Raw genomic sequence first — 20,797 nt, 5'->3', positions numbered from 1 at the left:
TAACTAACTATAGCTATTATATATGGTCGCAGTCCTGTGTCGGCCCCCCGTCGTCTTTCTCGCAGATGGTGTGCAAGTTTGCCCCTCCGTGTTGTTGCAATAACCTCACGGTACCAGATTTCTCACCCTCACGCTGGGGCGCACTGTTTATACAACTGGAGAAGTCTTCGCACCAAAATGTCCATAGCAGTCTCTATCCCAATCATTTGGCAAACAGCAGCAAACCCCCTCTCAAAACAACCTCCGATCATTTGGCATCAGCGGCACCATCGCCCAGCCCCGCCCCTGCATCACCAGCTCCATATAAACCCCGACAGCGAATCTCCTTCATCCATTCACTTCGACTCATCCACAGCGCACATCGCTCGGAGACCTTCCAAAAACAGGACTATTTGGGACTATCGCCAAGAAAGAGATGAATTCCGTGTGCTTTGCCGCTCCTCTTTCCAATACTATGATGAACACTAAGATCCAGCAGTCCAGCAGGTGAGCATTCTATTCTATTCTATTCTATTCTATTCTATTCTATTCTATTCTTAATTGAAAAGTTGACTGTTAAATGCACAGCTAAAATATTACTATCATATTCGATCCACAGCCCAGCTTCCCTGTGGAGACCGTGGCTGGTGACCAGAAAAGATGCTCAAACTGAATGCCGGAAAACCAAGCTGGCTTGTGTAAGTTTTTCCACCACTGCAATCCTAATATTTCAATGGAATTTCCATCTGTTTAGGAATGTTATTAAACACATGATACCGTAATGAATTCCTGCCACCACAGTGCTATTTATTACGCTGTAAAAAAAAAAAAAAAAAAAAAAAAGATTGTTGGTTTAACCTAAAAAAGTAAGTTAGCTGCCTGGTTGCCTTAAAATTTTGAGTTCACTGAAATGAAAACTTTGAGTTAATACAATAAAGGAGATTGGTTTAATGAATAAACTCAAAATATTGTGTTATCTGACCAGCATTATTTAAGTTGATTTGACTAAAGATACAAATTTGTGATAATATGTTTTTTGCATGGTGCCTTGTACAGTTATTTTAAAGCAGCATCAGGTAGCTTTAAGGTGACAGACAGGCATGTGGTGAGCATTAGGCACAGCAGAAGGTGCGACCGTGGAGCTGTTTCATTGCCACAGAGCCATTGCAAAGGCAAACTGAGAGCAGTTGAGACACTCAGCCATATGGCACCACTGTCTGAGTGTGAACACTGAGTCTGTGCCCAGCGACGAGGTGTAGGGGAAAACAGCTCCCAGAGAGCAAGCGCTAACTCGCTTGCCAAGATTTAAGCAGACACCTCGTGCTAGGTTTGGGAAAGGGAGTTGGAGCCAGTTTCCCACAAACACTTTAGCCTGACACCCTCCATGTCACAGCTTTCGCATCCTGCCCAGGGTGTTATACACCCACGAAGCTGGCAGTGATATCACCTCATAAACACTGGACAGGAAGCATTGTTTGAGTTGTGTTTTTGCGCATGTGGTCTTACACGTCTTTTCTCACTCTTTCCAGCCTTACTCCAGGCCAGAAGTGCCCAGTAACACTACAACAGATGGCAAGATGCAATCTTTCCAGCACCCTGTCAGGTCAGTGCACATTTCATTTTGCTTGAGCAATGGTTTTGTTTTGTAACACGATTTTCTTTTAGCCCTAAAACCCTAATCTGTTCCAAATAAGGCTTATTTTACCATGCTGAAAAATGCATTTCCTTGCTCTATTTGCGTAGTTTCACTGTAAATAAAATCGCTGCCTTAAATATTTAAGTAATCAACTTAGATGTTTAAGTAATTTCAACTTAAACTGGCTTAAAAAAGTTGAAAATTGCTTTATATAGCTGATATAAAACAGCTTCTTTGTGTTCCAATATTTTTCCAGTGTATTTACCAATTTATTTCTTCACACATTAGGCTGTACTGGCCCAGATCGAAATCCTTCGACTACCTCTTCAGCGATGGCGAGTCCCTGCTCCGAAATTTCCCAGTGCAGGCCACCATTAACTTCTACGATGAGTCAGACAGCGAGGAGGAGGAGGAGGACAGCCGTGATGAAGATGACGACAGCGACGACGAGGAGTGTCTTAAACTTAACAGTCACTTCACCAATTACAACTGAGAGTTCGACCTCACCCGCCGTCTCTGACTTTACGCTGAGGGAATGTTCATAAATTTAACATAGACACGGGATAACGCCACATCGCGCTCTATTAGAGAAGTCGTGCCATCAATAATTCAGTGCTAGGACATGGTCCTGTCTTATGAGCATCTAAAGCACAAGCAGAATGATTTTACTGATTGTTTCGTGCAGGAAACACTAGTTACACGAATGCAGAGGCTTTGCATAAATGTATTTCCTGTTCGGAACAGAGAAAATGCATTCCCACATTGGGAATTGTCGTTTTAGATCGATCTCAGGATTCTTACCTTCTTTTGTATATAAAATTCTATTTGTATTCTATTACCCATCCTTAACTTATGATTCATGTACTTTAATGTATATATGTATTTATGGCATATTTTTCTACTTTTGTACTTTTAAGAATAAAATCTATTTAAATGAGTGCAAAGCTTGTCTGTTTGGGATCTGTGCTTCAGATAGGTCTCTTTATTGAACTCGCTCGCGTCCTTTGATGTTCTCTGACACTATCTGTTGACTAGAAGGGGCTCTGCTGTCTGTCCATGTTTCAAACAAAAGAGGTTTGATAAAGGGCACTGTCCGCAATGACAGTGTCCTCCTAAGAATGTCTGATGTTCAGATTGGACTCTTCCTGTAAAGTCCTAGAGTCAACAGAGACCTTATTTGATGGCTCTGCTTTATCTATGAATAGATATAGGAGAAAAAAGCAGTTTCTTTTAGGAGGACACAGTATCAAAAAGCCACGGTTTGCAGACAATATGTTTGTTCACTATAAATTAAACATCTGTTTTCTAACTTTCATTTCCCCTGACAAATCTTTTTCAAGACCTGCCAAAAAGTGCTTATTGAATAATAATAATTCCATTAAAAAGTGTAATAGAATGACATGATAGAAGCATGCAAACCCTTAGAATATTTTAAAATTAGTATTAATTACAGAAATAATTCACTTTAAAGGAATAAACTTAAGGGCAAACTGAATGTATGTTCTCTGACACTTAATTGCATGTTATTTACAACACGTTTTATGGCTGAAGCATACACTGTAAAAATAAAAGGTGCCTGGAGGAACCTTTTGGGGTTCTTCACTTCGCCACACCGGCGGAACCGTCTGAAGATCCTCTAGGCACCCTTTAAAAAGGGGTGGTTCTCTGAGGAACCACACAGGTTTCCTGAGGAACTCTTATATTAGGCACTGTGTGGAACCACTTTGGGTGCCTCCAGGAACCAAATTTCATTTTTTTTAAATATTTAATTTCATGTTGTTACTATGGTTACCTTTGACATCTATTATAATAAACAAATTGAACCAAATACAAAATAAGAATTGTTTATTACATATTTGATATTCATTTTTATACATACACTTCCATGCACATGGGGAAAAAAGCTAACTACAGATTAATATCAATGACTACACAAAAAATAGTATAATGCATAAGCAACATGAATAATCAACCATGTATATACAATAGATAAACAAGAAAAGACATCTCAACAAAATGCATGGAAACACATATGTTCCACTAAATAAATCAATGTAAAAAAATTACATTTGAACTAATTAAAAATGTCCATCATACTTAACTTTAAAACATTTGTGTTTCAGTACGATGGTTAGTCTGACATCACTGTTTCCAAGTCCAAAAGCTTTATCAGATGCCAAAAACAAACAACAGTGCTAATATACACTCATTGTGCTGTAACCTTTATCTCTATACCGAAATCTCTGATGGTTAGTTATTCAGCTATTTTGAATCATAAAATGTTTAAGTCTGGGATGCCGTTAGACTGGAGACTGTAATGTACACTATGGCTTTTGAAAAGCTTAAATGTGTGACTTGAATCAACAGTGTTCATAAATGGTTGTTGAGTATTCTCATGAAACAAGATAGAGGAAGTAGAAGTAGAGGCTTCGACCCGAAACAGATTTAAGGTGCAGTAAAATGATCTGTTCTGTGAATGTTCACTGGTGAATTCAGTCATTTCAATATGAATTCACACGATCAGCAATTTCGTTTGTGGTCAAAAATGTCACTATGGGACCAAGTTGGTGTGAGGTACTTAAAGAGTTGGAAAAGTGAAAAAGTACAGCATCGTTTTCCGTTTGTTTTTCCTCTTTTCTGGTGGATGGTCCCGGCACTTCAATGATTTTCAGGTCTACAGGAGGATTTTTATTCTTGGTCAAACTTGTATTTCAGCTTACTGAGATCCCTGCAAAGTACAAAATTTACTGTTAGTAATGTTATTAAAGTGATAGTTGTGAAATTTAAATAATTTCCTCAGCCTTGTGACGTTCCAAACCTGTTTGACTTTCTGTCTGTGGAACCCAAAAGCAGATCTCAGGCATAATGCGACCCCAGTCACCATTCAATTTCACTGCATGAAACACAAGCAGAAAACTAATGTGTAAATCATTCATGAAACCATTCTTATGTACTCTTGTCTAGTTCAATTCAATGCAACAATTTATGTAAAAATGGTTAAGCTCCAAAAATGTCCCAGAAAAGATCCTAAAAATAATCAATGAGTTCACAACTCATGTGTTATGGGTTGTGTTGCAAGTCTTCTGAAGCCTAATTGCTTTTTCCTATTTATTTATTTTTTTGCCGAAAAAGACTAAACTTGAAGTTATAATTCAGAGTTAAAATGTCTATAGCATTTTTTGTGAATCAAACCTGTGATATTATTTTTCTGAGTAACATGAATGAGATTTGAGATCATGAGAAAAGATTTTCAGAGAGTAACTGATTAAAAAACACAAGTACACAGTCAAACAATACAATTTCACACAGAGAAAGTTCATAGTAATAAAGCGCTTGCATGTGGTGCAGGTAACTTACTGTAATTCAATGTTGCCACTGAAATGTTCAGATTATTTTAGAAATGTAATGGTTGTTCTGGGGAAACAAAAGAACAAAGATGATTATTCACAACATAATATTTATTGACCAGTAAATGGCTTTAAAATGGTATTTGAGAGAATGAGGGCACCTGTAGTAAAGTTAGGCTAAACAAAAACAGAGCAAACTATAACCTGTTTTTGTTATTCATAACAAACGCCAAGAATCAGAGAATTTTCTAAATTAGTTAGGCTATATCAGCAATTTGAAGACACAGTTGTACAAAATATGTTGAATTGAATGACTAAATCAATCTAAGACAATAAGTCAATCATATCCATTTGTTCATTAGATCAACGTAGTTAGCATCGCGGCTAAAACCTTCATACCAGATACTGTGAAATAAACGAGTGGTAAACACTGTAAAAACGTAGTAATGTATAATAAATTTAGTTTATATATATGTGTGTTTAAATATATAGTGAGTAGACTCTGTATTTATATTTATTTGGCGAGTTTACAAACCTTGTAATGGAGAGCCGAATAAACGGCGGAAGCTTTGATGAGAGGAGCCGTTACTTTCAAACCGATGACGTCGATCAGCTGAGCTTTGTTGCGCGCGAGCAGCGCGAGGATCACTGAAGCGACGACAGCAGAGGAATAGCAGCAGTTTCGTGACAGAATAAACACTTTTCTCCTCCTGCTTCTTCTTCTTCATATAATATTATTATTATTTAGTGTTGTTGTTTAAGGTTTAAATGACTTAATAAAATAGGCCTATACTAAATATATGTAAGCTACCCAAGTGAAAAAGACTATAGTTACTGTTAAATGTATTAAAAATGCATTAAAGTATATTTGATTTGTAGGTCTACTAAAAACACACTCAAGTACATTTTTAATACATTTAATAGTACATCTTTTTCATCTGGGTATGTATACTGAATCAAACTTGCCTATAATAATAATAATAATAATAATAATAATAATAATAATAATAAAAATGCATTAAAGTAGGCTATATTTGTATTGTAGTAGGTCTACTAAAAACACACTCAAGTACATTTTTAATACATTTAATAGTACGTCTTTTTCACCTGGGTATGTATACTGAATCAAACTTAAGTATAATAATAATAATAATAGGATAATAATAATAATAATAGAATAATAATCTAATTCGGGCCTCACTGAACCATTGGGTTCCTCCAGATGCTGGCTTTAACATTAGAGATCTTCCAGGAACCACTTAAATGTTAAAAGATCTTCCAATAACCCTTTTATCGCATTTAAGTTCCTCTATTTTCCCCTAAAGCAATTCGAGGTCTCATGGTAATGAAAAGGTGACTCCAGAACCTCTGAAGTAAATACAAAGTGCTTAAAGGATCCCATAAGTTCCAGCAAGAACCTCAAAGAATGTCAATGCTCCTCCAGTAACCCTACTATAGGAAAAAGAGCTTTGAGGCACCAAAATTACATTTTGAAGTTCCTTGAGTATCCGACAGGATACTTGAGGCTCCTTTAGTTTTTACAGTGTACTGCTGAACTGACAATCATTTATGATAAACTGAAACATAGGCTAATTTAATGTCCTTTTTTGAAACTTGTTTTGCATGTCTTTAAATATATTTGTAGTACATTTGTAATGATGAATTTGCAATTTACTACAATTCAAATATATTAACTTTCAAATAACAGACTACAGTAACAATTATAATCAAGTGCTTTAGTCAACAAATCAAATACTTTAAAGCACAAAAGATGACATGACAGACATAATGATTTAAAATGTACTTTAAAGTAAAACCTTCGCTCTCTTATCTTCAAGGAAAGCAGTCTAACAGAATTAAGTTTCTAATATGTCTAATATACATCATTTAGTTACTGAAAACTTCAAAAGTTTGGTGGACATTTAGGATGGTCAGCCCAAATTGGTTGTTACATTTAAAGGTGAGTTTAAATGTCATTTTGCAGCCTTGTGACACACTGATATTACAAAAATTTGCCGTGGCAAGCTGTTTTAGCATTTAATACCCCTGGTTCTACCAGTCGTAATTTAGTTTTGACTAGTCAAAAATCCAATTCCAGGTATCTATATGCAATTTTGACTCGTCGTAATTGGAATTAAGATATCTATATATGCTTTGAAGATATCCACAATGTTATTTTGAATAGTCATACGAACATTTGAGATATGCTATTTTGACTGGTCATATTATTCCATTGAAAAAATATTTTCTGATATCTACAAATAAGTTTTGACTAGTAGAAATTGCAGATATAATTGATTTTGTACTATGGCAAGTCGTTTTAGAATTAAATACCCCTGGCTTTTCTAGTCATAATTTAGTTTTGACCAGTCCAAATTCCAATTCCAGATATATTCTGCAATTTTGACTAGTCATAATACGGATTGAAGATATCTACAATGTTATTTTGACTAGTCATGCTTCCATTGACTTCCACTGAAAAATGTTTTCTGATATCTGCAAATGAGTTTTGACTAGTAGAAATTGTAATTAAAGATATCTATAATTGATTTTGTACTAGGCATAATTCTAATGAGAGATATCTCAAATTACAATTTTACTAGTGATATTTAAATTAGAGATATCTAATTGAATTACCACTAGTAAACAATTATAACTCGAGATATCTCTGTTTTAGTCATAATTCAAATTTAAGAAAACTTTAATTCTTTATCATTAAACATATCATAATACATTTTTAGATATCTCAAAGTAATGTATTACTAGTCTAATTACAATTAGGCCTAGATACCTTGAATTGTATTTTTGACTATATAGGCAAAACTTAATAATAAATACCGTGAAGTGGAATTTAAAACTCATTTAAAGAAATCTACAATTTAATTATGGATATCTCAATTGATTTTTGACTCGGAAGTTCTTTCTGAGATATCTTCAATGTAGATATCTGGAATTAACATTCTTACTGCAAAATTACTTTATCTGAAACATGCACACAAATAAACTTTTGCTAAACCCCACTTTAAACATTTTATTAACCAACCCTTCCACAGAAACTTGTCATGCCATTTTGTTTAAGAATTTTATAATAAAGGTCCTGTATGTTTGGGTAATTTTAAACTGTTTAATAAGACGTAATTCAAAAGTATGAAGCTATAAATATAGTTGGGGCACGTGTAAAACTGACAAAAGGAATGCAGAGAGGACTTAGGAAGGTTTTTGTTCTATGCTATATCATAAAGTAGGATAATGTTGCATGCTGTGGATTAAAATGTTTTTGTACATGTCTCATGTCTTCTGAAATATTGCATAGTTAAAACAATAATGGACTGGCGCTCATCACTGAAAACAGCAGGATTTCACCATAACAGATCTCATAATACAAAACAACACTCCCACCTTGTGGGGAAAAAATTGTAACTATCCAAAATATATAGTCAAACCATAGTTTTATATGCCAATTCAGCCTGCCATACACGGCTCTATCACTAGCGGTTGGAGTTAAAGAAGAGCGTTTCGGCATTATGGGTAATGCTGTCTTTTAATACAAGGCGTGGCATCAACAGGGACCCCTGAGTCTTAACTCTATCCCGATATCATGCTCTTTCTCTAATTAAAATATCACTTGTTTGCCCTCCGCGTTCATGACGATAAGAATAAAACATTAATGTCAATGCAAAAATACGTACCGGTTTCTTGAAACTATTTCGGAGGACTGTATACGCGCGCACAGACTACACTACCCAGTTAAGAAGTATGGCTTTGCGTGAACGACATCAACAGTGGAATTTCATTGGACAATCAGGGGGAATCCGTGACTCCTATTGGCCCATCCGCATGTCAATCAAAGGGCATCCATGACTCATGTGTGTGCTGCTCCCTCGTTGGAAACAGGGATGGAATGGACTAGCAATTGCTACAGCCTGGAAGGTAGGCTTTATTATTATTTTGCGTCTCCCCCTCCCGAGTTACAAATGTACACGTTATTTTCTTTCGTTCCATGGCAACTAAAAATATCGCTATAAATAAACCTCTTTAATCACACAGAGATCCCATCTAAGGACTATAGTCAGTCAAATTGAATATGTGTCTCTTATTAATATTTTATTTGCTTTTAAGAAAGCTATTTGCTTTTGAGAATGGCTTTAGTAATGCCTGTAATTACAGCTAATTGTTTAGTCAATATTTTCATTAAAACCTTTGCACTTTTAAATAAAAGAAAATCTATTTTACATCTAGCATTTTAAGTATGCTTTGCATTTCTCTTAGTCGTGTTATTATGTTTTTTTTTATTTGACGCGGTTTCAAGACAACGTTAAAGGTGAAATTACGTTGGGCTGATATTTTTCGCATGTGACAAAGCGATAGTAACTTTCGAATTAAATTAATTCGTTAAGGAGTGAGCTCGAGCACGAGTGATATAAATTTAGCTCGCGCATCTCTCTATCTACCCGCTCCGTTACTATGGGAACCTCCTCCCCCGCCCCTTCTCCCTCCCCCATCAGCACATCTTTAGATGCAAGAGCTTATAGATTTATTTAGTGAGATCATCAGATAGCAGTCTTCTGTTTATGTGACATTTTTGAATATTGTGAGCAAAGCCTATGCCGTAATTATGATGAATAACAACAGGTATGCACGTAAGAGAACTTTTTTCGACGCTTTAAATGCATCTTTTCTTCTGCCCAGGTCAAAATACTTCAGATTGAGTTCTCTTGTGGTAGTATGGCAGCAGGTAAGTGCCAGATTTCAACAACTTCATCTTGAAACACTGATAAGGTCCATTCAGATTAGTCTGATCTAAAAATAGCCCAGTAGCCCTTGAGCAAAAACCTGATTTCAACAAGTGCAACATGTTCAAAGATGTTGATCCTGGAACAACATTCCAATCAACCAATCAGATTTGAGGGACAAGTTTACAGTTTATGTCTAGTTTAGGTTTACAACCAGGGTTAGGTGCTTCTATCAGTGTTTTTCACCTGTCAGTCATCTGATTTTAGGGATAACGTATGGGTAGGGATAGGTTTAGGGGTAGGGATATGGTTAGGACTACATTATTGAACATGAATTTTGTTCAAAGATAAAAAAAAAAAATGTTTTCCGAGGAACTTTCCCAGGCGTCAAAAACAGAACATTCAGTTAAATTTATTAAATGACACAAAACCTTGATGTAATAGATGGTGTGTCAAAGTTCTTTGGGTTCCTGTTGCTCTTCTGAAGCCCTGCTGTACTCTTTTCAGCATTGACCCATATTACAAATTGATGCATATTAATTTAGGTAATAGAAGTCACCATAAAATAAAAATTCAGTCACACTTTAGGGTCCGATTCTCACTATTAACTAACTATTAACTATGACTTTTGCCTCAATAAACTCCTAATTACTGCTTATTAATAGTTAGTAAGGTAGTTGTTTAGCTTAGGTATTGGGAAGGATTTAGGGATGTAGAATATATCATCATGCAGAATAAGGCATTAATATGTGCTTTATAAGTATTAATAAACACCCAATATCCTAGTAATATGCATGCTAATAAGCAACTAGTTAATAGTGAGAATTGGACCCTGAACTAAAGTGTTACCAAAAAATCAGTTTTCTAGATGCATGTTTATCATGTTGTATTGTGAACAATTCATCTGTGCATATGTTTAATTAAAAATAATGTGTAATCATAATGTCATAACTGAATCTACTGGTAAAAATGATAGGCTTCTCTCTGGCGTTGTATGTAGGACTGTTTGATTGATGGAAAATGAATGGAGTGATTAATGGATAGAAAATCATTCTTAGAATAATGACAAAAAATAGATTTTTTTTGTAAGTAATTGCACATTTTATGGGAACCGTTTAGATTTTATGTATTTGACAAGCCTTGAACTTGAAAACCTACGTAAACTACATATACACAACAGAACAAACAGAGAAACACCTTTGCTCCCAGTAGCTAAAACATACAGATGTCTTTTAATCTCTCAGCGTTTCTAGATGGCAAGGATGCAAACTCTCTCCTCAAACGTTTTCCACGGGATAATGGTTTCCTGGAGGAGCTCCGGCCGGGCAACATTGAGAGGGAATGTGCCGAAGAGAGCTGCAGCTTTGAGGAGGCCAATGAAGTGTTTGAAAATAAGGAGCAAACGGTAAATACTGTCTCTACTAGCAACAGCTTTAAATAATTCAATTTCCTGTGTTTATTTTTGTGTTTTTTTTTTTTTGGTTTGCCATGCAAGTTAACAATATTGCAAGTCTATTGTACCATTGTTCTGATATTAGGTGCTTTCACACATACAGATTGTTCCTTTCAGAGGCCTGTTGTCGAAATGCCAGCGAATCAGTTCTGGCAATTTGCTGGCTGAGATAGTGCTTTATTATGGTTATGTGTGAACAAGGACTTGCAATGTTTGGAGGATTTTACGTAAGAAATCTGCTGGCGTAGAATTTGAGCCTGTCGCAAAGTCTGGAGTCAATGCAATTTTGTCACTTTGTTTACTTGAGGCCAACATGACTTACAGATCTATTATAAGTGGGTGTTTTATTAGGTATTACTATTGGCACTTTTGGCCCTGTGGATTTAAAAAAACTCACTTAACTGAAACTTAAAACACACTTTTGCCTCTTTTTTTTTAGAAAGTCATGAACATTTGCTCCTGTGTACGGTCCATGCACGACACCGTTTTTAACTAAAAACAGAAGACTTTTTATGCGTTTTGGCCGTTCATTTATACGACAACGCCGTTTTGGTGGCCTAAAAAAATGCAAACTTTAGAAAACAACACCCTTATCATCTCCGTGTAAACTACAAAAACGCGAAAACGGTGAAAACGGTGATGTCATGCACATGTGTAGGCTATTATGTGTTTTTGCAAATGAAAGGATACAGATATTAACAGTAAGAAAAAAAAGGGGGGGGGGGTGCATACGGACATAATCACAAGTGGTTATAAGAATTACACAAATCAACACATAAGATTTTGTCATCATGAAAAATTAAAGGTTCCATACATCAGACTTATATGTTTTCGAAGCTTTTGTGTTCAAAGGTTTTGACATGTTCAGAAAGGAAGTAAAACGGGACTTTATATCAGAGGAGAACATTCTAAAATTGGGATTACAGTGAATGTTTCTGGCTTTGTGAAGATGCAATTTGATGCAACAAAAAATACAGTATTATCAAGATTAACATCCGTAGAATTACAATCAGACAAAAAATGATAAATTATATGTAATTTGTTTCTGTAGGCATGTGCGTTCGGCTCGAGTGCACTGTGGTAAAAGAGTGCGTATGTGCGCAGGTGCTAGTCTTTCTATACAAAGTGACATCGCCAACTACTTGTCTGGCATGCATAATACAGTGTTATTAGTCGTTCTTGCAGATCCGTGTGAATGGTGATCGCTTCGATAACGTTGTCTTCTGTAAAAAGAAAAAACGTTACTTTACTGTAAACGTACCCTTAGTTCCATTTCCATCACTTCTTAAAGGAACACTCCACCGTTTTTTGAAATAGGGCTTATTCACCTTCTTTCCTACATTTAGATAGGTGGGCAAATGCATTTTTGTCTCAGTGCATGCATTGTTTTAGTTTGACAGGGTCGGCTCGAGCTTAGCTTAGCATAATGAATGGAATCCTTTGTTGCCAGCTAGCATGTCCTGAGTAAAAGTGATATAAAACAAAAAAAACCCACCTAATTACTTCTTGTGGCCTGCTTATTCACAACGAGTACAAATAGCGATGCAGATTAACACTAGCCGATTTCCTTTCCAGATATTGACTTGGGACTATATTAGGGTGAAGCACAGGCGAAGCACTGCTACTTGGGCACAGAGATATCACGCCCAAGTAGCAGTGCTTCGCCTGTGCTTCTCCCTAATATAGTCCTTAATATATAAGTCAATATCTGCCTAGGAAATCGCCTAATCTGCATCGCTATTTGTACTCGTTGTGAATACGCAGGCCACAAGAAGTAATTAGGTGGGTTTTTTTTTTTAATATCACTTTTACTCAGGACATGCTAGCTGGCAACAAAGGATTCCATTCATTATGCTAAGCTAGCTAGCGCCGACCCTGTCAAACTAAAACAATGCATGCACTGAGACAAAAATGCATTTGCCCACCTATCTAAATGTAGGAAAGAAGGTGAATAAGCCCTATTTCAAAAAACGGTGGAGTGTTCCTTTAAATCCATCACTTCTTTCATCTTAAATTACTTTGTTTTTAATGGCATTCTGTGATGGAAAGTAAATGATATTTTAAACATTTTTGGAATAAAATGGCCAAATCTTTGGTCTAGTTAGGACTAATTTCATAGCTAGCATTTTATTCACAGTTATTTGTATAGTGCTTTTCACAATACATTACATATACACAATACTAAATGCTAAATATACAAAAGTAATATTTTACTTTTTTTTAAATTTCACAAAATTACAGTTTGATTGGAAATGATGATTTAGAAATATTTTCCGTAATATATGGTGTTTGTTTTCTTCACGGCTTCATTGAGTCTGTTGTCTCCTTGGTAAACAAGTACACTATCTTTTAGCTTAAGGCCAAAATAGAGTCCAGCATTTGGGTTCCAGGTGTAAAAATGTTTATATCTATGGATCCAACATGGCAGCAGACGCGAAGTTACCTTTCGATGTAGCCTTAGATAGTGTTCTTAGTTTAAAGTAGTTTAGAACGCAAGTTTATTTCGCCTTATTCCTCGTCGAATTTCTGTCGCTCTACACACGTCATCTGGTAAAATTGAAACGATTGGCTATGAGCTACGTACAGGCGCATTTGATAGACATTCGTAGCGCCCAATAAACGGCTCTGGGCATTCGTAAACCACACCTCAAATACGAGAAAATGAATGTGGTTCCCAGACCACGTCTCAATGAGAAAGAGGTCTGACGTTAGCCAGGCTAGTACAACAGTGGAATTTCTGGTGACAAAGTACATTACCCATGATTCTGCAGAGAAATCTCCACCGCAACAAAAAAATCAAGCCAAAAGAACTGCCTACTCTCCACTGCAAATTACGCAATAGTCAGTCTAACTACATTCTCAAACTACTTTAATATCTCTCTCTATCTATCTATCTATCTATCTATCTATCTATCTATCTATCTATCTATCTATCTATCCATATATATATATGTATATATATATATATATATATATATATATATATATATACACTCACCTAAAGGATTATTAGGAACACCATACTAATACTGTGTTTGACCCCCTTTCGCCTTCAGAACTGCCTTAATTATACATGGCATTGATTCAACAAGGTGCTGAAAGCATTCTTTAGAAATGTTGGCCCATATTGACAGGATAGCATCTTGCAGTTGATGGAGATTTGTGGGATGCACATCCAGGGCACGAAGCTCCCGTTCCACCACATCCCAAAGATGCTCTATTGGGTTGAGATCTGGTGACTGTGGGGGCCATTTTAGTACAGTGAACTCATTGTCATGTTCAAGAAACCAATTTGAAATGATTCGAGCTTTGTGACATGGTGCATTATCCTGCTGGAAGTAGCCATCAGAGGATGGGTACATGGTGGTCATAAAGGGATGGACATGGTCAGAAACAATGCTCAGGTAGGCCGTGGCATTTAAACGATGCCCAATTGGCACTAAGGGGCCTAAAGTGTGCCAAGAAAACATCCCCCACACCATTACACCACCACCACCAGCCTGCACAGTGGTAACAAGGCATGATGGATCCATGTTCTCATTCTGTTTACGCCAAATTCTGACTCTACCATCTGAATGTCTCAACAGAAATCGAGACTCATCAGACTAGGCAACATTTTTACAGTCTTCAACTGTCCAATTTTGGTGAGCTAGTGCAAATTGTAGCCTCTTTTTCCTATTTGTAGTGGAGATGAGTGGTACCCGGTGGGGTCTTCTGCTGTTGTAGCCCATCCGCCTCAAGGTTGTGCGTTTTGTGGCTTCACAAATGCTTTGCTGCACACCTCGGTTGTAACGAGTGGTTATTTCAGTCAAAGTTGCTCTTCTATCAGCTTGAATCAGTCGGCCCATTCTCCTCTGACCTCTAGCATCAACAAGGCATTTTCGCCCACAGGACTGCCGCATACTGGATGTTTTTCCCTTTTCACACCATTCTTTGTAAACCCTAGAAATGGTTGTGCGTAAAAATCCCAGTAACTGAGCAGATTGTGAAATACTCAGACCGGCCCGTCTGGCACCAACAACCATGCCACGCTCAAAATTGCTTAAATCACCTTTTTTTCCCATTCTGACATTCAGTTTGGAGTTCAGGAGATTGTCTTGACCAGGACCACACCCCTAAATGCGTTGAAGCAACTGCCATGTGATTGGTTGATTAGATAATTGCATTAATGAGAAATTGAACAGGTGTTCCTAATAATCCTTTAGGTTTATGTATATTTATATATGTATATAGACCCATCAAATCGATTAATCACGATACATAAAAGTTTGTAATTATGTGTGTATATATTATTATATTTATATACTATATACTGTATATGTCTGTATGTGTGTGTGTATACATTATATTTATACACTATACACAAGACATATTTTTTATATATAAATATAATAATTTAAATAAACAAACTTTTATGTTAGATGCGATTAATCGCAATTAATCGATTTGACAGCACTAATATATATATATATATATATATATATTAAAGTTGTTAAGTCCACAGTCTTGTACGTCTTTTGCTTCAGATCAAAGGTTATACTGTTGTGATTCACCTCAGAGCTGGTTAGTTTGGTTTATGGCTTATGACTCTTAAACAAAGCGGGTTTAAAAAAAAATCTCAATACTTAAAAAAATACCAGAACCAAGTCCACTGAAAAAGTGGATGTAAAAAATAATAATAATAATTTAAAAAATGGTGGAAAAGATGCCACAACTGTGGGACCACTGTAATAAAAAAAAAAAAAACAATGAAAAATAAACATTTAATTAGATAAATTATTTTTTCTTTCTTTTTTTAAATAGGCCTACATTTTTATAGATTACAATTAAAAGTCTCAGTCTGTGACAAGGGTAAAACAATACAACAAAAGAAAACATGTAAATCTGTTAGTTGTAGACCCTGGGATGTAAAAATGTGTCATCCTTAAAGGGGGGGTGAAATGCTCATTTTCACTCAATCTCCTGTTAATCTTGAGTACCTATAGAGTAATATTGCATCCTTCATATCTCCAAAAAGTCTTTTGTTTTATTATATTTTTAATTGAAAGATTGGCTGTACTGAGTCTTTCCGGAAAAAAACGAGCGGCTGGGGGCGGGCCGTGTGGTGCTAACGCGCGGAGCTAACAACACACAGAGACATTTGTTCAACAGTTTTACTCACCGTTCCAACTCACGACCGCGAACCTTTATCATTGTGACTGCTCGATCCTGCTCGATCCTTAAGCATTAGTCGATCTGGGCTTTGTTTATAAAACAATCATCGTCGAAATGCAGGGAACAACAGTCTTACACAACGTTTATGCTCAGGAAAACAAACTCCATCCACGGGTGCCTTAACGACGGGTTCTTTGGGAATCTGTGCAGGGTTGTCTTGCCCTGGCAACTAAAAACACACTTCTTTGGTGACATTGACTTCCCAAAAGCCGGGCAGGGCGCTTTGATGGCGAACTGCTTTCACTCTCTTGCTCTAGTCTACGAGTGCGCGCGCGCCCGCGATCTTACCGGAGAAGTGCCCTTAGGACCCATATAAGGAAATTCCGCCCTATCTTACGTAAGACAGAGCCATACTCGAAAAAAACATTCCGAAACTTGTGACAAACCGGAAGGACAATTTTTGGAACAAAAATACTCCTTCAAACGTACAACTTAACTTTTGAAACTTTGTCCATGTTTAGCATGGGAATCCAACTCTTTAACAGTGTAAAAAACTCAGTATGCATGAAACAGTAATTCACCCCCCCTTTAAGAAACAGTCTACTATGGTTGTTTTATAGAAAATGTTGTCAAATTTTGCTCTGCTATTTTTTCAGACTTTACTGATGCACATTTGGTTAAAGCAAATTACATCTGATGGCGTTTAATGGCGTTCTGGTGGTGGTGTGTGAATGCTATAAATGTATAAAACACAGAAGGCCACTGCAATTTAACAATGTGTAAAAGTGGCTATCCCTTCATTCATAGATGGAGTTCTGGAAAAACCGCAGCATCTACACAGTGAACAGCAATGCCGATTCGGAGCGCTCGGACACTGTGTACATGGTGGTGCCCCTTCTGGGCTTGGCCCTTCTCATCATCATCGCGCTCTTCCTCCTCTGGCGCTGTCAACTGCAGAAAGCCACGCGCCGGCGTCCGGCCTACACCCAGAACCGCTATCTGGCCAACCGGAACGCCCGCAGCCTCCCGCGCATCCTGGTGCACCGCGAACCTCCCGCGCACTCAGAGAACTCTCACGCCAACGACAGGCCCAGCGTGGTGGTCAGCGGCGCCGAGAGAGCCGGGGCTTCAGTCACCGCGCAAGCCGGCCATTCGCAGAACAATCGCTCCCTGTACGTGCAAGATTCGTCCTTATCCGTAGCTTCCCATCTGTCCGGTGCGACCCCGCCGCCATCCTACGAGGAAGTCACCGGCCACTTAGAGAGCAGCAGCGATGAGACGACAGCCCCCTACAGCGACCCTCCGCCCAAATATGAGGAGATTGTGCTAGAAAAGTGAGAGCTTTCATAAACAAGGACACATATAGCGGTAACCAAACGTTAGGGATGCACTGGTTCCCAAGCACTTCTCCTAATGTGTCTCTTACTCTGAACAGAGCGCGCAAGGCTATGTATTTGACGGTCGCCTTGTGTCGTTGATCGGTTTGTGGACCGCACTGGTTAAACGTGGTTGTTTTTCAAGTCTCAAAAGAGTCCTGCCTTCACACTCGTACAATCTTCTCACCCTCTTCACATCTACTTCAGCCGCTCACTCCACAACGCATGACAGCAGCAGCTGCACTTCAGAAAGAAAATGTACAGATGTGAGCGAAGAAGAGATATATCCCTCACCGAGAGTCGGCAAGTTGCTCTCTGCGTCGTAATCGCGTCGGGCATCAGAGCCTGCTAGGAAACGAAAGGATTGTTCATGATGTGCCAAATCTAATTGGTGTATCATAGGAATGTTCAGACACACCGAATATTTCTAGAGTGTGTGCGTCTTGTGTTTATAATGTTTCCCTTACACTACTAAGTATACTAAGCCCTGTGAAATCTTATACCAGCAGTATGTCTAATCCACACCAACGTCAGAATTAGTAATACACTCTCACGTGTAAATTGTAACGCTGACGGGAACAAAACAAATGCAAAACACAACATCCAAATCATATGTTACGATCACGCCGTTTTGTGGAAGATGCACTCTCACGTAAGCACACAGTTTGATTGTTTACAGACACGTACACAGAAATTCACACAGAATGTGTGTGTGTAACTAGGCCTTAGAAACAAGAAGAATAGTCAATCAAATCGTCCGGTAGGCTGCTTGTGATTTTATGGTTATCGAGAGATTTCACCTCAAACGCTGTGCTCACACAATCACTCTCTCCTAAGACACAAATGCACAAAAACTCAAACTAAAAAACCTGTGTTTGGGGTCCAATCATCGGATAATACAACATTCCAGGCCCTCAATTTCTTGTTTTTGTTGTTCTCCCCGTCATTCTCAGACTGTTTACAATGTGTTTTATTACTCTTTTTTTATAACAGCGTAAAAACTGTGTGATTTTGTACAAAGCTTTCTGTGGCTTTTGACATCCCCAGGTGCTATACTGTACTATAATGCTGCTTGTTCTCACTGCTCGTTTTCCCTCCTCATCACTATATCTCTGTGTACACGGCTTGTGCTCTACCTAGTCAACCAAACATGCAGCTGAATCATGTTTTCCAGCTCAGGTTTAAGCCAATGAACTGCTGCCATTGCAGTAAATTTGTAAATAATCTCTCACACTGCCAACTTTGAGTGAATGGGATATTGGGCTTAAGGTACGGTCAACATTTACTGTTGTCTGATGAATTTTTCATGGGCAATATCCAGTTATTTCAATAGAAATCCATGTAATTCGGAATTTCGCTAATGTGACTGCACCTTTAGTGTTGTGATGGGAATATCACCGTATCAATCCAATATAAATGGAAAAGCGACATTACAAGTAGGTCAGTGGGTTGTTGGGCGAAGCACTAAAACTAATAGAGCCTTAATATAATTGTGCTGAAAACACTGTATTATTAGAAACTGCTAATTTCAAACTTTAGCATGACCAAACGCTTTCATCCAAACAGTAGAGCGAATGGATTGGACATAAGCAAGCACAGTATTGGAAGGATGCACTGGGGAAGTGAGGTTTGACCTTGCCTCTCCTCATTGAAAATGGACGAATTGCAAACTGCTTACTTGGCTTGAGGCTCGGCTCACGTCTCCTGGGCCTCTTACTCCAGCCGCAACAATCAATCCCATGATGCCCTGACAGGCTGTCTTTTACGCTGATGGAGCACCCAGCTCAGTAGACGGCTTTGATAATGGCTGGCACAGACTGCAGATCAGTTTCAGACCGATAAGAGAATAGCATAGACAGCTCGCTACAGTGGATGACAAGCGTTGAGAGATGTAAGTTATGGCTGAACGTTACGATGGCGTATGAAGCAACAGGTTTCTAATGAACAACACTATGTAAGAGGTAGCAAGAACTGAAGATAATGTCAAGTGTGGTTTATCTTTGTGTTTATTTTAGACCAAGAGAGAACTGTACGCGTGAAGAAATGTGTCAGGGAATGTGTGTGTGTGTGTGTAAAGGTGTTCGTATATGTATGCCTGTTGCCAGAAGTCATGTTTCTGTCTAGCGTTTGCGCTAGTAAGAATGTGCCACAGGAGCCACGGGCTTGGCTTTATATGCTAAATATATATGTTATATCCAAAACCAAAACATAATGCACCATTGTTGTTCTTCAAGCCAAACTGCATGATTTTTCAATCATATATGCATTTTTTTCATTTATGTATATTTTTCCACTGTTGCTCTGATTATCTGTTTGTGCTGGTTACACTAATTTTACATTTAAATTTAAACACATTTGATTAACATAAGCACTACTGGTATTGTAATTCATAATTATATGATAAAATTGTACATTTGTGTATGTCTTGTGTCAAATGTCCTCCATCTTAGTCATCATGGCAATTTCTAAACCAAATGGATATAATATACTTGAATATCCATTTGTGTGAATATACAATACATATAATCAGATCTGTTGCGTACAAACGTCAATTGCGTAAATGGTAAACTGGTGCATGAATCTAGTTTTATTTTTTATTATTATTATTAATTTGGAAGTATTTCATATTCATATTTCATATTTAAGCTTGAATTGGGGGAAATTTGAATACAGCTCTGTGAGCTCACTTTTATTCATGAGTGCTTTGTGTTTTGTTTAAAGCATTAATTCATCCATTAACTATCTCACCAAAATAAAATTACAATTTCTTGTTCTCTAGTGCTTTTTATTAGGCTTTTGTTGTTTAAGAGACCATTGACTTTAAAAAGTCTTTGGAGTCTTCCATAACAAATCTGTCTTTTTCTTTAAAGATTTGACCCACATGCATGTTAACAGAGCTTCCAATGAGATTGACATGTTTTTTTTTTTAAAAAAATCATGTTAATCTGGTTTTTGTCACAAACATCATACATGCATCATTTAATTAAGTTTAAATTCACAGTAAATGTATCTGCTTAATCAAACAGATGTGATTTGACAAAAAGTGTTATTTTAGTATCATTGAGAGACTATTAAAGTTTGTATTCATATTTAAATTAGTTTTATTTTATTTTTTTTAT

At 37.3% G+C, this 20,797-nt stretch overlaps 2 protein-coding genes and 2 long non-coding RNA genes across 4 annotated transcripts in view; 2 read left to right on the top strand and 2 right to left on the bottom strand.

Moving 5' to 3' along the window:
* The window catches only part of LOC308706233, a 36,387-nt gene that overhangs the window by 14,297 nt on the left and 1,293 nt on the right, over positions 1-20,797 (bottom strand). Inside the window, exon 2 of the long non-coding RNA XR_014032011.1 lies at positions 19,357-19,541. This is a non-coding gene — a long non-coding RNA (uncharacterized lncRNA). The remainder of the gene's footprint in view (positions 1-19,356; positions 19,542-20,797) is intronic.
* On the top strand, positions 299-2,556 carry ripply1 (ripply transcriptional repressor 1). The gene is made up of 4 exons (XM_081390314.1): positions 299-486; positions 599-677; positions 1,509-1,582; positions 1,904-2,556. Exons 1-4 carry the CDS (start codon positions 416-418, stop codon positions 2,106-2,108), a joined length of 429 nt encoding a protein of 142 aa, XP_081246440.1. The 5' UTR covers positions 299-415; the 3' UTR covers positions 2,109-2,556.
* On the bottom strand, positions 3,446-5,577 carry LOC308705517. The gene is made up of 4 exons (XR_014031928.1): positions 5,498-5,577; positions 4,973-5,029; positions 4,434-4,508; positions 3,446-4,343 (listed from the first exon to the last, which is right to left on the bottom strand). It is a non-coding gene; the product is annotated as an uncharacterized lncRNA (long non-coding RNA).
* On the top strand, positions 8,246-20,770 carry LOC308706232 (transmembrane gamma-carboxyglutamic acid protein 3-like). Its single transcript, XM_081391729.1, has 4 exons — positions 8,246-8,892; positions 9,652-9,697; positions 10,940-11,100; positions 17,110-20,770. Exons 1-4 carry the CDS (start codon positions 8,827-8,829, stop codon positions 17,638-17,640), a joined length of 804 nt encoding a protein of 267 aa, XP_081247855.1. The 5' UTR covers positions 8,246-8,826; the 3' UTR covers positions 17,641-20,770.

The sequence above is a fragment of the Scardinius erythrophthalmus genome, assembly GCF_964197995.2.
Source record: "Scardinius erythrophthalmus genome assembly, chromosome: 17".
Lineage (NCBI taxonomy): Eukaryota > Metazoa > Chordata > Actinopteri > Cypriniformes > Leuciscidae > Scardinius > Scardinius erythrophthalmus.
This window is presented reverse-complemented; position numbering and strand designations above follow the sequence as displayed.

Excerpts from the sequence above, each read along its gene's own strand:
- LOC308706232 (XM_081391729.1), top strand. The coding sequence starts at position 8,827 with ATGTGTGTGCTGCTCCCTCGTTGGAAACAGGGATGGAATGGACTAGCA. Across the intron at positions 8,893-9,651 it reads CAATTGCTACAGCCTGGAAG|GTCAAAATACTTCAGATTGA; the intron begins GTAGGCTTTATT and ends TCTTCTGCCCAG. Across the intron at positions 9,698-10,939 it reads TTGTGGTAGTATGGCAGCAG|CGTTTCTAGATGGCAAGGAT; the intron begins GTAAGTGCCAGA and ends TTAATCTCTCAG.
- ripply1 (XM_081390314.1), top strand. The coding sequence starts at position 416 with ATGAATTCCGTGTGCTTTGCCGCTCCTCTTTCCAATACTATGATGAAC. Across the intron at positions 487-598 it reads AAGATCCAGCAGTCCAGCAG|CCCAGCTTCCCTGTGGAGAC; the intron begins GTGAGCATTCTA and ends TTCGATCCACAG. Across the intron at positions 1,583-1,903 it reads TCTTTCCAGCACCCTGTCAG|GCTGTACTGGCCCAGATCGA; the intron begins GTCAGTGCACAT and ends TTCACACATTAG.